This window comes from Homarus americanus, unplaced genomic scaffold, assembly GCF_018991925.1.
Source record: "Homarus americanus isolate GMGI-L3 unplaced genomic scaffold, GMGI_Hamer_2.0 scaffold25483, whole genome shotgun sequence".
Lineage (NCBI taxonomy): Eukaryota > Metazoa > Arthropoda > Malacostraca > Decapoda > Nephropidae > Homarus > Homarus americanus.
Window position 1 is genome coordinate 3,485,135 of NW_024726235.1, and position 18,647 is coordinate 3,503,781.

At 34.3% G+C, this 18,647-nt stretch overlaps 1 protein-coding gene across 20 annotated transcripts in view; it reads right to left on the reverse strand.

Annotated features, from left to right (window-relative positions):
- The window catches only part of LOC121865434, a 76,064-nt gene that overhangs the window by 16,699 nt on the left and 40,718 nt on the right, over positions 1-18,647 (reverse strand). For 17 of the 20 annotated variants that reach the window (XM_042364840.1, XM_042364836.1, XM_042364835.1 and 14 more), the window contains one exon: positions 9,981-10,032. In XM_042364840.1, coding sequence (XP_042220774.1) covers positions 9,981-10,032 — 52 coding nt within the window. Of the gene's footprint in view, positions 1-9,980; positions 10,033-10,310; positions 12,241-18,647 lie in introns of those variants that run through there. The other 3 variants (XM_042364854.1, XM_042364853.1, XM_042364852.1) reach the window with 1 other exon arrangement.

The following is an 18,647-nucleotide window of genomic DNA, read 5'->3' on the forward strand; positions in this document are numbered from 1 at the left end:
ACCTAACTAACCTAACCTAACCTAACCTAACCTATTTTTGGTTTCTTTTTAATTTTTTTTATAATTTTTTTTTTTTTTATTTTTTTTTAGATTTTTTTATATTTTTATATTTTTAATTTTTATATAATTTTTTTTTTTTTTTTTTTTTTTAATTTTTTTTTATAATTTTTTTTTTTTTTTTATAATTTATTTTTTTTCTTATAATTTTTTTTTTATAATTTTTTTTTTTTTTTTAATTTTTTTTTTAATAATTTTTTTTTTTATAATTTTTTTTTTTTTTTTTTTTTTTTTTTTTTTTTTTTTTATATAATTTTTTATGTATATATATTTTTTATAATTTTTTTCATATAAAAAAATAAAAAATAAATAAAAAATTATATATAAAAAAATAAAATCATAAAAAATTAAAAAAAATTATATAAAAAAAAAAAAAAAAAAAAATTAAAAAAAAAAATATAAAAAATTAAAAAAAAAAAAATTATATAAAAAAAATTAAAAAAAAAAATAAAAAAAAAATAATAAAAATAAAAAATTATATAAAAAATTAAAACAAAATTATAAAAATTAAAAATTATATAAAAAAAAATTAAAGAAAAAAATAATAAAAAAAAAAAAAAAATTATAAAAAAAAAATTAATAAAAAAATTATATAAAAAAAAATAAAATAAACAAAAAAAAAAATAGGCCAAAAGGGTCGGGTCGGAGTCGGAGTCAGGCATAAAAATTTGAGTCAGGTGGGACTCCGGGGTTTTAATCTTCGACTCCACAGTCCTGGTACCTACTGAAATTTTAGACAATCCATTTTTTGGCCAAAAATAATGACAAAAAAATTGTAAGTCTAAAGCCTTAAAGGATTTTTGGCCAAAAATACGTTTTCTCTCTGAACTAAAATTTAATATTGCTAACTATTTAAAGTACATCAAGAATAATACGGCACAAAATGACCTCGAAAACCCATAAGTGGCGAGTAATTAGCATTGCAAAAAATAATTAAAATATTTACAAAAATCATTTGAACATTTTCTAAGCCATTTGAACAAGTTATAATCAAGATAATAAATTTTGGTTAACGGAATCCTTAAACATAGCACATTCAGGTACCTATACTGAAATTTTGAACAAATCCATTTTTGGCCGAAATGACGAAAATTGTAAAGTCTATAGCTGGCAGGATTTTGGCCAAAATACACATTTTCTCTCTGAACTAAAATTTAATGTGCCTAACTATTTAAGTACATCCAGAATAATACACAAGCACGAAATGACCTCGAAAACCCATAATTGGCGAGTAATTAGCATTGCAAAGTAATTAAAATATTCTAAAATCATTTGAAAATTTTCTAAAAAGCCATTGAACAGAGTTATAATCAAGATATCAAATTTTGGGTTAACAGATCATACTTAGCATTAAAATTTCCTATCACTGAAATTTTGAACAAAATCCATTTTTGGCCGAAATGACAAAAAATTGTAAGTTTAAAGCCTTAAGGATTTTGGCCAAAAATACTTTTCTCTCTGAACTAAAATTTAATGTTGCCTAACTGTGCCTAACTATTTAAGTACATCAGAATAATACACAAGCACAAGTGACCTCGAAAACCCATAAGTGGCGAGTAATTAGTTGCAAAAGTAATTAAAATATTCTAAAAATCATTTGAACATTTTCTAAAGCCATTTGAACAAGTTATAATCAAGATATCAAATTTTGGTTAACAGATCCTAAGCAGCATTCAGAGTACCTATACTGAAATTTTGAACAAAATCCATTTTTTGCCGAAATGACAAAATTGTGGATTTAAAGCCTTAAAAAGGATTTTTGGCCAAAAATACTTTTCTCTCTGAACTAAAATTTAATGTGCCTAACTATTTAAGTACATCAGAATAATACACAGGCACCAAAACGACCTCGAAACCCATAAGTGGCGAGTAATTAGCATTGCAAAAGTAATTAAAATATTCTTAAATCATTTGAAAATTTTCTAAAAGCCATTTGAACAAGTTATAATCAAGATATCAAATTTTGGTTAACAGATCCTTAAGCAGCACATTCAGGAGTACCTATACTGAAATTTTGAACAAAATCCATTTTGGCCGAAATGAAGAAAATTGTAAGTCTATAGCCTTAAAGGATTTTTGACCAAAAAATCGTTTTCTCTGAACTAAAATTTAATGTGCCTAACTATTTAAGTACATCAGAATAATACACAAGCACCAAGAAATGACGTCAAAACCCATAAGTGGCGAGTAATTAACATTGCAAAAGTAATTAAAATATTCTAAAAATCATTTGAACATTTTCTAAAAGCCATTTGAACAAGTTATAATCAAGATATCAAATTTTGTTTAACAGATCCTTAAGCAGCATTCAGAATTACCTATACTGAAATTTTGAACAAAATCCATTTTGACCAAATGACGAAAATGTAAGTCTATAGTGTAAAGGATTTTTGGCCAAAAAATACGTTGTCTCCTGAACTAAAATTTAATGTGCCTAACTATTTAAGTACATCAGGAATAATACACAAGCACCAAGAAATGACCTCGGAAACCCATAAGTGGCGAGTAATTAGCATTGCAAAAGTAATTAAAATATTCAAATCTTTTGAACATTTTCTAAAGCCATTCAGACAAGTTATAATCAAGATATCAAATTTTGGGTCACACATCCTTATGCAGCACATTCAGGAAGATACCTATACTGAAATTTTGAACAAATCCATTTTTTGGCTGAAATGACCAAAAAATTGTAAGTCCTAAAGCCTTAAGAGTTTTTTGGCCAAAAAATACTTTCTCTCTGAACTAAAATTTAATGTGCCTAACTATTTAAGTACATCGAAATAATACACAAGCACCAAAAATGACCTGAAAACCCCGCCAAGTGGCGAGTAATTAGCATGGCAAAAGTAATTAAAATATTCTAAAAAATCATTTGAACATTTTCTAAAGTCATTTGAACAAGTCTTAATCAAGATATCAAATTTTGGTTTCTAGATCGTAAGCAGCACATTCAGGAGTACCTATACTGAAATTTTGAACAAATCCATTTTGGCCAATGACCAAAAATTGTAGTCCTAAAAGCCTTAAAGGATTTTGGCCAAAAATACGTTTTTCTCTCTGAACTAAAATTTAATGTGCCTAACTATTTAAGTACATCAGAATAATACACAAGCGCCAGAAATGACCTCGAAACCCATAAGTGGCGAGTATTAGCATGGCAAAAAGTAATTAAAAATATTTAAAATCATTTGAACACATTTTCTAAAAAGTCATTTGAACAAATTATAATCAAGATATCAAATTTTTGGTTCACAGATCCTTAAGCAGCTTTTCAGAATGCCTATACTGAAATTTGAACAAAATCACATTTTTGGCCGAAATGACAAAATTATGATCTAAAGCCTTAAAAGTTTTTGTGCATCTTTCTCTCTGAACTAAATTTAATGTGCCTAACTATTTAAGTACATCAGAATAATACCACAAGCACCAAGAAATGACCTCGAAAACCCATAAATGGCGAGTAATTAGCATTGCAAAAATGAGTAAAATATTCTAAAAATCATTTGAACATTTTCTAAAGCCATTTGAACAAGTTATAATCAAGATATATCAAATTTTGGTTAACAGATCGTAACTAGCACATTCAAGTGCCTATATACTGAAATTTTGAACAAAATCCATTTTTGTGAAAATGACAAAATTGTAAGTCTAAAACTTGTAAGGATTTTTGGCCAAAAATACGTTTTCTCTCTGAACTAAAATTTAATGTGCTAACTATTTAAGTACATCCAGAATAATACACAAGCACCAAGAAATGACCTCGAAAAACCCATAAGTGGCGAGTAATTAGCATTGTAAAAGTAATTAAAAATATTCTAAAAATCATTTGAACATTTCTAAAAGCCATTTGAACAAGTTATAATCAAGATATCAAATTTTGGTTAACAGATCCCGTAAGCAACTTTACATTCAGGGTACTATACTGAAATTTTGAACAAAATCCATTTTTTGGCCGAAAATGACAAAAATTGACAGAAGTCTAAAAGCCTTAAAAAGTTTTTGGCCAAAATACGTTTTCTCTCGAACTAAAATTGTGTGCTAACTATTTAAGGTATCCAGAATAATACACAAGCACCAAGAAATGACCTCGAAAACCCATAAGTGGCGGTAATTAGCATTGCAAAAGTAATTAAAATATTCTAAAATCATTTGAACATTTTCTAAAACCATTTGAACAAGTTATAATCAAGATATAAAATTTTGGTTGAATCCTGAAGCAGCATTCAGGAATTACCTATACTGAAATTGCAGACAAAATCCCATTTTGGCCAAGCCAAACCAAAAATTGTAAGTCCTAAACATAAGGATTTTTGGCCAAAACACTTTTTCTCTCTGAACTAAAATTTAATGTGCCTAACTGTTTAAATGCATCAGAATAATACACAAGCACCAAAATGACTCGAAAACCCATAAGTGGCGAGTGATAGCATTATAGTAATTAAAATATTCTAAAAATCATTTGAACATTTTTAAAAGCCATTTGAACAAGTTATAATCAAGATATCAAATTTTGGTTAACAGATCCTTAAGCAGCACATTCAGGAGTACCTAATATCAGGGCTGTGGAGTCGGAGTCGGAGTCGAGGAGTCGGAGGAAATTTCGGCTTGTGGAGTCGGAGTCGGTAAAAATGTCCAGACTCCGACTCCGACTGAAGCTATTCTGTTCCTAAGAACAAATATATGAACTCAGGCATATTCATTGCAGTGATTCCACTGATCCCACTAATTTTCTTAAATTATTAAAAGAATTTATTTCCATTTTATAAGCATTATTATGAATTTATTGTAGCAGGCACAGTATAGCACTATAATTTTGGACGATAGTCTCTTCTTTACCATTTGAAATTTTGAATTATATCAAATTTTGTTTCGTTGAAAACTGCACAGAGGCTCTCAGCTACAAAATAATTAGCTACAATCTGTTTTTGGTGAGATTAAGGCAAATTTAATTTAATAACTTAATCATGTAAGGTTTATCCATTTTCCTTAATAAGGTATTCATTTCTTTAATGTACATAAATATATAACTTTACTTTAAAAGGAATTGTAGGATCATCATTTAGATCCACATCAGATTATGAGCTTAAACAAAATTCATATGCTGAGATCGAACTTTTAGATATATATGTAAATGGTGTTTTCTAGTTAATATCTTAAATTCTTAATAAATTTATTTTTCTTTTGATTGAAACTTTGAAAGTCAAGCCTATCATCTTTTTGTAGTTCTTAAATATCGTCCAGATCATTAATAAAGCAGTATAGCCACGGTGTTTTACTTTTTACCTATGCAGGTTACAACATACAAATTACAATTAGGATGGTAGAAATAGTTGTTACAAATAGGCCAAGGAGTCGGAGTCGGAAGCATAAAAATTTGAGGAGTCGGAGTCGAAGGTTTTGTCTTCGACTCCACAGCCCTGCTCTTTAATATTCACATATAGCAATGTTCACTGGAGTTTCAGTGTACATAACCTGCTATAAAGTGGACTGGTGGGGAAACATAGCCAAAAGTTGGGTATTTTGAGTTAGAAGTTTGTGACAATAACTGAAATTTTGGCAATAATATTTCCACTTACCGGTACCACTCAGACGAGGTAGGCCTTAGCATATACACGACAATGGCTATGGCATTACGAATACATATCAAATAAGCACAATATATTAATTATAATTCACCATACCCATATACATGCCTCTACTGCACTAGAATTCACTATCATTTATTATTTTTCCATGCTAGACCTATATATTACGACATGGTTTTGTGTGATAAATGCGACTGTATTGTGAGTAGCCATTTCACCAACATCTCATAAATTCAGAAATATTTCACTACAGTATTTCATTATAAATATTTCAATACACATCACTTAAACACTTCATAAGAGATAAATATCGTAAAGTAGCACCGAAATGCCACGGTGTCCATTTTTAAGTCGCACTTGGGACCGACACACTCACTGCTTACTTAGACAGAAGCAATACTGGCATTTGTTCTCTGGTACCATGTGGTCTACAGCATATAGACAGGTTGCCAACTAGCCTTAAACTTTGGTTCCACGCAAGAGAATGGCGTGACAAAGGTGGCTTTAAAATTTTAAGTAATTCGCCCAGAAACTTTTTATAGAAAATGAAAAAATGCCATACATGCGTGTCTGATTGCAAAGCAAAAGTTTCATTGACATTAAATAAAAAGTGCCACTTATGAGTGTATGATCCCAAGTGTTAATTCAAACCCTTGTGGAACTACCAATATTCAACAGTCAAATCTGTCATCATGTATATCTAGGAAGCAAATAATCCTGCTCTTACAAAGGAATCATTCCAGTGAATATCTACAAGCTAGGGGGGCAAACCTAACTTGCAAGCATCACACACTGCTCCATTGCTTCTGGAAATACCTGTTGAATTGAGACACACAATGGTCATCACCATCATTAAGAAGGGAGATAAACTCCACCTGTGAAAACTAATGAGACACTGACCTCTTAATCACTGGAAATAATTTTCATAAGGATTTTGCTCAAATGATTCCACCCTTGGCAAAAAGAACCTCCCAGGTCCTTGTGGGTTCAAACACTCATCACATGTACCAAGAATAGAAACAAGACCCCATACATGGCTCTCATTGACCAGATTAAAGCCTATGACTCCATTAATTGAGACGCCTTATGGAAGAACCTGCTAAAATTTTGCACTAAGCAATCAATAGCACGTGAAGAAACTGATATCCATATAGGGCTAAGAGTATTAATACCCCATAGCTAAATAAGAATCATTATTCAGTGAAGATATTTTCCCCTCTCCCCAGAAAGCCTAGTGATTCAGGTAACACGAACACAGGCATCAAATAAGCTGAAGCAATCATTGATTAACATTGCCACATTTAGAATGTACTGTATTAGCATAAGATAGTTCAAGCAACACAAACTGAATGACTCGAGCCACCTGTGGTTCCTGCCATGAGGTTTCATGTAACAAAGCCTGGGTCCTTACATGTCGACTCTTAAGAAAGATTACCACATGGGATACTTAAAGCTGTCTGAAGATCTATATAAAGGACTTAAATGCAGCTGAAGTACAGTAAGTCCTCGCTTAATGTTTTTTTAGGTACTACGTCGCTAAACTTTAGAAACCAAAAATTCGCTTAAGGTCACACTGACTCGGTACGTCGTTGTTTTGCATCGTCATGGACTACTTTTTATGGTGCATCACCCTTTCTCATCTGGCCGCAGAATGTTACGGTGTCCCCCAAGCGACATCAGTCTTATGTTAGGCTTCCACAGTGTTCGTCAGTGTTTCAGTGTTTTTGCTCTTAATACTGTATTGTAGCCATTTGAAATGGCTTTCAAGCACCCATCAAGTGCTACTGATAATAGTGTTGTGAAGAAGCAATGTAAGACCATTAGCCTTGCTACGAAAATGGAGGTTTTAAACCGTTTTGAGAGGGAGGAGGAGCTACCCGCCGGGTCTCAGTGAATTGCCACCCTCCTGGCTCCCGCCTTACTCCTCCCCTCCTGCCATCCGCCTCCACCGCTTCAGTACCCACCACACACTCGCTCTACCACCTCCGCCCATTGGTGAGTCCCAATACCAACTTAGTAGTTGTATATGCATGCACTGTTTTCTATAGAAATAGCAATGATTTTCTGTATATGTAATGTATTTCATGGGACAAAGGGAGGCTCAGGAACGTAACTCCCGTATTTTATCTATTTCTTATTGGGAAAATTGATCCGCTTCACATTGTTTCACATAACACTGCGTTTTCAGAAACGTTACCCCGACATTAAGCGAGGACTTACTGTATAGTCAACAACAAAAATTATCGTGCCCCTGGAGTCCATTACAACTAGAAATGAACAAAGACCTCAGCCACTAATGGTATGTGTTAGAGTTGGCATACTCAGGTTTTCTAAACATTTCATCCTGTGCTCCAGAATGAAAAGTACAGAAAGTGGCATGATTATTTCTTTGTTGACTGTACACAATGAGCATGCCATGTTTCTTTGCAAAGAATGTGTTAAACAAATTTGGGAGTTAATTATGAGTGTAAATATTCATGAAACCAAGATATATAAATTAGATAAAGAACAAGATAAACTAATGCAACAAATAAAAGAATTTCATCAATCAATGCAGAAAGAATATAAAAACTTACAAGAGATCATGACCTTCAACACCAACAGCAGCTCAGACTGATCATGTGATAGTTAAAGCTATCGTAACACAAAATCTTCAGGACGAGATGAAAGAACAATTAGAAATGAATGACTGCAAAGACAACCTCATAAGAAAACTGCTGCAGAGGAAGGAGGGAAACACCCATGAACAAAAAGTTAGATAGATGCTGAGAAATGTGGTTGATTTTGTTGAGTTGCACATCACAAATGTGGAAAGACTTAATAAATGCACAGTACAGTCACGATCTAAAATTTATTTACCCGGGTACTACTGTAGGTTCAGGGAACACCTGACAGCAACGAGTAATGACAAGTTAAATGAAATGGGATTATCTGAGTCTACTTGGTGTGAAATAATAGCACAAAACAGAAGCTGACTCTGTATCAGACGGGGAAGTGGCAGATCTTTGGAGAGTCATCCAGACAGCATTCACTTGACTGGGTGAATCTTACCATACAAGCTAAGGGAGAAGAATTCATTGACCTCATTCAAGACTCATTCCTTATGCAACATGTATCAGAAACCGAAGAGGAAACAACATTCTGGATTTAATCTTGAAGACTGAAGAGGCAATAGTGGATGAGGACTACATCTGACCAGTGTCCACTTCACACGAAGATGGATTACAATCTTTGAAAGTTAGGAGAGATTACCAACTTAAGTTGTGCAAGAGTTGCGTGATAACTATGATTCCCCAGCCTCCAGCCCTAGGGCTGTTGTTGGCCAGGGTTTTCCTGGATTCAAAACCCTTTGCCTCTGAAAATAAGGAGTCATTCAATAAAAGGCGTGAAAATTTCTGTGATTCTTTTCAACAGGATGGTGCGTGTATAACTGGAAGTGAAATGAAATGATGTGGTATTTGCAGAGCTTATTGAATTAACAATACCCTGCACAGTACTGGAATGGTGGAATAAAAAACAGTACAATACTATAAACTGCTTTTTAAATTGAAAAAATTGTTTTACCTGTAGTATTGTTTACATTGCCAAGATAGATGACAATACAGTACAAATATTGCAAGTCAAAATTTTTAGAGAGAGGTTACTAAGCTGATCTATTGTAGCTTGAACAAAATAAAAATATGTGAATTTAAAGCATTGGAAATGCTTGTAAAAAGGTAGGAAGAGAAATGGATACATTTGTGGAAAGTAGGAGGAGCAGTGATATGAAGATGGATGAAGGTGGATGCATTCCAACGTTCTGGTCACCCCAAGAAGGTCATAAAAGCTCGCAAAATGCTGGTGCAATTTCAGTTGAGGTTACCTAGATCTTTCCTACCCAGTGTCATAGGCAGGAACTTATGATACTTGCAAGTTTTATGTCCACAGGCAGACACACAAATCCTTACAACACAGAAGCATTTTTGTTACAGTGTAATTGTTTCAAGACGATAAAAGAGGGGTACTGTACTAGGGTTTGACAAAAAACAGAACATAAGAAACCTGTGCATGATGATGTAAAGTGAGAGAATGAAGTATCTTCCCAACACAGTGAATGGTGTCACTGGCAACCCCTTTCCAAGGTTCCACAGGCCTGCCAACTGTTTATGGACTCCACACATGCGTGTGACGAATGACTCAACCGTTCTGCGATGCATTCATCAAAACCCCAGAAAGAAACTTCATTCTCTCACTGTACCTGGCAAAACCTACAATTTAAAGAAATACTGACTGGCAGGCATTCATTATCCCTACTTTCCTTTATTAAGTAAGGAAAAACAAAGATTTTCAAGTACTCACTGTTCCTCCTTGGTGTCTTTACCCTCCTCTGGATCCGGTGAAGCGACTCGAGCTGAGCAGGATGCAAGATGGTGACTTTTATAAGTACTAATATTTCCTTTTCACCAATATCAAGTCATATTTCATAAATCTGATTTCAACTATCCATAACAAAATAAATACAGGTCATATAATAATTAAACATTTGTTCTTACATAGATTTGTTTTTATTTCATTCATAGAATTAGGTATGATATGAAATCAAGCACTCATGCACAACACAGGAGTATCCCTTCTTTTGTAAATTAAGTAGTAGATACATCATGAGAGGATTTGACAAGAAAAAAATAATTAATCCATTTAACATTTATTAAAATTCTTATAGGTCTACTTAAAATTACATGGGTAAAAACATTGAATACAGTAATATGAATCTGGTTTTAAACGATCACAACAATGATCACACTCAGCATATTGTACAGAGATTTGAATCTACACTTAAACCCACAATTCATATATTTTATTCTTGAAGGCAGTAACTTGTGGTTGAATTACATATACAGTACAATATAATCACCAAGGGAAACTGTGCTTATGACTGCTGTCAAATTCTCAAGACCCAAAAGCAAACCATTGTTTTAGTGACGAGTTTATCAGCAAGAAGGAAGTAAGTTCTGCTACTGCTAATAGTCAATAATTTTTTTATTACAATGTACTTTCCAATACATTTTGCATTGAGTATTTTTGTAATTTCATAAGATACAAATGGACAAAGTTATTTACAATAAAAAACTGTGACCAATGCGATATTTCTATTATAATTAATTCATTATATCTCGATAAAAAGTGACATGACATAATCCTGCCATATCGTGACACGAGGATGAAGGACTAGGCCATCCTTGTCTAAATATATGGGCAGACAATACAGCCGAGGCAGGGGACAGCAGGGGGACAACACAGGCTGGCTAAAATTTTGTAGGAAGAGGCACATATCCCAGAAGTCAAGCCAGTGCCCAAGATACCTTGCTGTCAACCTTCCCACACGATGCCTTGTGAACACCATACTATAGAAAGCTCTTAGGGCTTCTCTCTGAACAAATCATTAATCATGTAAGACTGTACATCATTGGTTGAGCTGAGAGAGGCCTGCAACACTGTCAGGAGACTTGCAACAGTGTCACAAGGCCTGCAACGATGTTGCAAGGCCTGCAAAACTGTTGAGGCCAGCAAAAATGTCACAAGAAGTTTGGAACAAGGTTACAAAGCCTTTCAGAAAGTCATGAGGCTAACAAACTATGTCCCAAGACTTGCAACAATGCCAGGAGACTTAATACAGTGTCTTGAGAACCCTGAAACAATGTTATGAGCCATGAAACAATGTCTAGAGTCCTGACACAATGTCACAAGGCCTTAAATCATTTGATGAAACAAGTAAAGCTATATGTGACCTGTGATATCTAAAATGGAATGATTGAAACAGCACACCTATTCAGCAATGAGGACTGGCAACATTAAAGGTCTTAGGCTAACCAGTGATAGTGGACACATCTCAACTCAGTGTATAAATATAACACATCCTTCACATATACAGACACACACCCACACACCAATTGGTGACCAACCTCAGCAGCTTTTATCATTTTGTCCCTAGAAGATTTACACCCTGTTTAAGGCACGATAACCAAAAGTTGTAGAGCAACAATTCTATGTAAGTCAATAAGGCTATATCACCTGAGTTACAACTAATGAAGTGAACCAAAGAGGAATGCATAAAATCACTGCTGTACACCAGTAAGTTAAGGTGATTTGGGAGTAATACCAACCAGAGACATACAACTGGGAGACCACCAAGAGATTCACATTTCCTCAAAAAAATATACACTCATACACTCACACTTATACATACTGTACAAGCATACACATGTAAACTTTCACACACAAAACTGATTTGGAGCCTGTGCTATCACTAACTTCCTGAATGATTCAAAGCCCTCAACTATCAAGAATCAGTGTACTAATTCTTTTCAGATGGAATAAAGAAGTCATCTCTTCAACTCTGGTCAGATTTAAATTCCTGTTCACACATCCGTGTTCTTTTTCTCATTGGTGATCTCATCCACTTGAGTCTGTTCCAAGTTTCCATTGCCATTGGCCACTGTGCTGTCAGTCTTGCCGTTGACCTGGTCTGTGGAGCCCTTGATGGCATCGTTGGCTGTGCCATTATCAGTTTCGTTCCGCTCTGGGTCTTGGATGTGGGCTTTACTCTCGGCACGCGAGGCTGTAGCAGACCGGGCCAAGGGTTAGTCAGGCAAGTGCTGGGCAAAGGTTGTTGCAAAGAGCTCACTATTGCAGAGCTTTATATTGCAAAGAACAGCTCACTATGTGCCACTTCCAATGTTTTATATTAACCTCCAGGGCTACTTTCATCACTACTATGTATATATTGAAAAAAGAAAGGATAGGTGGCAATAACTTTAAAATTTTAGAATATCTATTAATAAAAAACTATAAAAATTTAATATTTAATGTTGACAACCTTTACCTTCATTGGCAGATTGATAAAAGACTTATCTACATAATGTCACATGAATAAGTAGCAGCCAAGCCTTTTTACTAAGCCATACATGAAATTTAAAAACAAAATTTAATTAAAGGAAAAAAAAATATATATATATATATATATATGTATGTATATACCGGTATATATATACTGTGTGTGTGTATATATGTATGAAGCTTAAAATAAATTACTACTTAATTTTAAAAAATGGCAAAACAGCAAACAAAATCTGAATGGCAGCTAGTGCTAAGCTTATTTCATGTATTAGGTGAAAAATAATGTTATAATTTAAAACCTGCAAATTTGCAAATAAAAGCTACAAAGTTCTTGTAAACATAAGCTATACAATTCAATGCAAATAAAAGCCAAGGTTAAACCATTTATACACAGTGAACAAAGATTCTTTAACCCTGCACCAGAAAATCCCAGAGTCCACAGAAGATTACAGTAATCCATGCACTGCTGAAGCATCAGCAGCATTTTCTTTAAGATGTTAAACTTCTTGCTACATGAAGTGTAATTCCATATCACTGAAGATTTGCAGTTTAATAAATAATGAATATTAAGACAGGGTGAAGAAAGGAAATTCAAACCAATGTCTTTCCAGCCAAAACACTTGCCTTTCTCCGCTCAAATTCTTGACCTAAACCGAGGCCAAAACCCGAATTGAGGAGTTACACCACATGTTAAAGTGGGATTCCTGTAATCTAACTTCCTGGTTCTCTCAAATGTCACTCATGATGTATCTACTAATTTTTCCTTGATATGATCTGACACAAATAAACTTGACATGCACACCATGCAAGTGGTCTGGCTCTGATCCTTATTATGGTTTTACATTACACATCACTGAAGATTCTTGCTCATTCCATGGTAAAGTGGTTGAGAATCGTGCACTTGAATTTTCATGTACACCCCCAGCTTAGAATTTTTAAACCAATGCCAGATGAAAAGTTGGGAAAACAAATTTAAGTACAGTACCATACAGAATAAATAACCAAACCAAACCACAATAGGAATTGAAACAAGATAAATAATACATAATTAAACACTTCATCAGAAACAAGAAAGAAAATAAAAAAGGTTACAAGATCAGATAATAATACAAATTTAAAGGGCCAGCTACAGCTAATGTCGCATTAGTTTCACTACATGCATTAGAATCTATTATCAACAGCCAATGCTAGCCAAACCATAATTAAGAAATCAAACACCAGATGCACTGTCAAAATTCATGCAGTCAAATTACATACACATCCATTTGTGGATTTACACATGCACCACAGTACTGTAGTGTATACACCTAAAGAGAAAGAAAGGGCATCATTCGCACATAATACTTAACATTCACAAAAGAAAGTTGGTATTTGAGTCACACTGGTGAGACTGATCTATTTAGTTCAACTGGCACTAAAATATGCAGTACTGTAATACCCTGCCAGTTTATAAAAATCCATAAACTGTATTTACACAATATTTCACTAATACAGGATAGTACTCATCCAGACACATATAACTGACTTAATCATGAGGCCTTAATTATGCTTTTTTTTTTTTACTCACCAAGGATATTACACTTGATATATCTAACAAAGCCCCAGGTGGTGTTGTACTGTACATATTTATGCATGATTTCCATTGTCTTCAAACTGCTTGTAAAAATGTTGTTACCCAACTGATCTTAGGCAGATATCCCATAAACACCCATCAGGTCCATTACACCTTCTTAAACAAAACTTCAAGTCGACCTGAAATTTTCCAACCAAGATAATGAATCATGTACAGTTTACGATAGCCTAATTTATTGAATTTAATTTCACATATAGTATAAATACCTGTACATGTAGTATACATATACTGTGAAGTATTAATCCAAGTCACTAAGCACTACCAACAGATGAATCAACATCAGAACAAAATTATCTTCTTTTTCCATGTAATAAATTACTGGATGGCTGACAGAATGTTTCATGTTTTACACCAGATGCACGTTACAATAAACCCCCGCATAATTCAAAATAAAAAGAGGCTCTAGCCCTTAGGAATTACAACATATGAGGCACACCTCCCAAAAGAGGAAGGGGGGAAACTAAATTTTTTTGTTATCTGCCCCAGTCAAAATTTAAACGTTCCTTAGTACAGTTCCAGATTTAGGTGCTTGGTCCAGGGTTATCAGACATAATGGCTCAAATACTGAACAATGATGGAAAAACAACTGAAATGTAGACCAGTGAACTGACCGTCACTGACACATGAGACGCACAGAGCATAAGGTACTTGTCCATTATGAGGCAGGTGGTCACATTCCATGACAACACGTGAGTCATACAGTAGATCCTCACGAACCGCAGATTTCCTACCCATGGATACCGGGTATCCATGGTTTTTACACTGTACAGGGGGTCCCCAGGTTACGAATGGGTTCCGTTCCTGAGGACATTCTTAGGTAAATAATGTACGCAAGTCGAAACAATGTACGCAAGTCGAAACACATGCTATGTGCATAACGTACTAACAGAACAATGCTTAAAATCCCACTATATCATAGCCTAAGTCCTTATACACATCTAAAATCACTTAATTTAAGAGTAAAGAAGAAATAGAATGACAAAATACAGTAAATGAAAGTAAAAAAAAAAGGTATCGGGTAAATAAAATACCATAAATTTAAAGTTTAACCTTGTTCGTATTGGCGAGTGTTGGCAGGTCAGGTACCCCCTGTATACCATTTCACCAATCATGGCATTGAATTTTGAGTATTCACGGAATAGTGTGGCATCTTTATCCCTTCGCAGTCTAATGTATTCCTCATAAATGTGAGGAATTAATAAAAAATAACTAAATAACTCATAAATAAATAAGAAAGAAATACTACTACACTGCCATTTGGCAATCATTTCACTAGAGACACAAGACAAGCACACGCTCTCCCCTCCTGCTCCCACAATAGTGGGCTTATGATAATATATATATTATATATACAGTGTGTGTGTGTGTGTGTACAATATATATATATATATATATATATATATATATATATATATATATATATATATATATATATATATATATATATATATATATATATATATATATATATATATATATACATACAGGTACTCCACGACTTACGAAGGGGTTAGGGACCGACATCAAGGTCGTAAGTTGAAATGGTCGTAAGTCGGAAATGCTTAAATAACACATAGAAAATCGAAAATGGATGTCTCTTTTTCTTCTCAAAACTTCAACTGAACTCTTTTTTTCTGTGTTTGCAAGCAAATTATTGGTCATTTTGAAATTTATTTTACATATTGACAATGTATAATGCAGTGCAGTGTTGATTTAAAGAAAATAATCTTGAATTACACCAAGAGAACTAAAATTTTATGGTTGAAATGGCACCATGGGGGTGACTTCTCTTCTCCCTTCTCCTCCACCCCCATTCTAATTCCTATCATCATCCACGAGTCTTCTACATACACACCTCAAAGTAAGTGTACTTTTCTACCTTTTTTGTTGAATTTAGGCAATTTTCGGTGAGCTGGAACCAATTACCCAAAAACCCATTGAAACAATGGTTTCGGTTAACGAGCAACCTTCTAGAACGGATTGTGCTCGTTAACCGAGGGACCACTGTACAGGCAAACCCCAATTTATTAATTCTCAGAGATATAATTTTTCTATATTTTGTACTGCTACTGTAGCATACTATACAGGCAAAAACTGTGAAGCTATAAATGTTTCTTTTCCATTACTCTCATATCAGAAGATGCCGAGGTGCAAAAGCAAACATCTTCTAATGAAACCGACCAGTATACAGTGTAGCTGTATCTATGGAGAGCTTGTGTTGTACATTTGGAAATCCGATATACAAACCGATAGAAACCTGTGGTTAAATATTCTTTGTTTTAAATTACATCTGATGATGTTAGTAAGCAAATAGACAAACTAAAGCCTAATAAGTCACCTGGTCCCGATGAGATATTTGCCAGAGTATTAAAGGAATGTAAGGAAGAGCTTAGTATGCCCTTAGCAAAGTTGTTTAACATGTCCTTAAAAACAGGTGTAGTACCAGAATCCTGTAGGATAGCAGATAATACCAGGAGATTTTTCCAGAAGAGGATGATCACTGTCTCTAACCGTAATCAGTCTTTGTCAATAGTAAGCAAGTACCAGGCAATCATCTCAAGCTCTATTCAGAAATCACCCTTGGAGAAAGCACAGATTGATCAATTCCCAGCATGGCCTGGCAGACTCACCTAACTAATCTATTAACATTCTTTTCATCAGTTTTCGAATCGGTGGACGAGGGGCACAATTATGATGTGGTGTATCTCGACTTTAGCAAAGCCTTCGACAGAGTCCCCCACGAAAGACTAATTAGAAAGGTAGAAGCACATGGCATCAAAGGTGACATCCTTAAATGGATTAGGGCGTGGTTACAGGACAGGAAACAGCGAGTGAGCATTAACGGCACTAAGTCCCATTGGAGCAACGTCACAAGTGGTGTTCCCCAAGGCTCAGTACTTGAACCATTATTATTTATTATATACATAAACGACATAGATATCGGCATAGACAGCAACATAAGTAAATTTGCTGATGACACTAAAATAGGACGTGTTATTAAATCGAGGACTCAGCAAAACTACAGGAAGATCTAAACAAATTTTTGAATGGTCTAAATCATGAAGATAAAGTCCTTATCAAGCAAATATAAATCTCAGTATAGAGAATATAAACAAACCCAGATACCAGTAGAAATCAAACTACGAGAAATTTAGGAGTAATGATAAGTAAGACAGCAAACCAGTAAACAATGTGTTTTGCCGTAACAAAAGGCTAATAAAAATGCTGCCGGAAGTTCATACAAAGGTGTTGAATTGCGAACTAAGTCGTACAAACTGTGTCTCTTGCTCTTGTGAGACCACCTGGACCTAACCAGTTCAGTTCTGTGGTGCCGTATTATAGAATGGATAGAATCCTTGGAAAGAATTCAGAGAGAATGACAAGACTAATCCGGGCATGCAGAGACCTTGAATATAGAACAGGCTAAACATCTTAATTTGCACTCCCTCGAGGAGGCGTGGGGCCTGATGAGGGTGTATGGTGGAAGGCAGAGGCCCTAACAAACAAAGGGGACATTACAAAGGTACTCAAACTATCCAACCAGGAGCGAACTCGTAACAATGGTTTTAAATTAGATAAATTTAGATTTAGGCGTGAAATCGGTAAACACTGGTTTGGAAAAAGAGTAGTGGATGAATGGAACAAGTTACCAAATATCATCATTAACTCGAATACGCTGAATAGCTTCAAACATAGGTTGGATGCTTATATGAGCAATAGGGGTTGGGTGTAAACGGGACTGCCCAGCATGGGCCAATAGGCCCGCTGCAGTTTCCTCCATTCTTATGTTCTTAAGTTTCTCATAAGGGGAATACTGTATATTTTACTTTGGATTAAATTAAATCATTGTTGTCCATAAAACATTTTCTTTTATAATCTTTTAGTGTCATTTTAGGGTGTTTGTGGGAATTTTTTTGTTATAGGATTATAATTATCTTCCATTATATATTGGAAGTGAATGGGTAAATATGAGTCAATTCTCTATATTTACAAAAGGATTTCAGGAACACAACCCTTTTGTGAATCAGGATATTGGATGTCTGTATAGTTCTGTAAAGATGCGTAATGAAATCTCAAGATGCTATCTGAGCAGTGTACAGCAAGTTGTCAATCTACATCAGTTCTATTTGCGCTGTTTAATAAAACATCAACAAATTAAGGAACCATTTTCTCTAAAAGTCATGCCTGCCAAATATATTGTAATTTTTGCCATTTTGACCACTAAAATATTCGAACCATGTGCCAGAAACAATGTCATCTGGCAGCATTGCTGCCAGCTGAGTGTTCTAGGTGGCAACACTGCTTTCGCAGCCAATGAATTCACCTCAGTCAGAGAGAATCGAGTCCTATTCCCTGCGATATTTTTAATCTTTTGTTTCTTTATTTATTTATTCTAATTTGCTTTTAGTGGTGCCCATGTATGTGTTCACTTATCTGTCACTATGCATTTTACTTGTGGTCTGTATTGATTGGATTCATTTGTCTTCTAATATTAA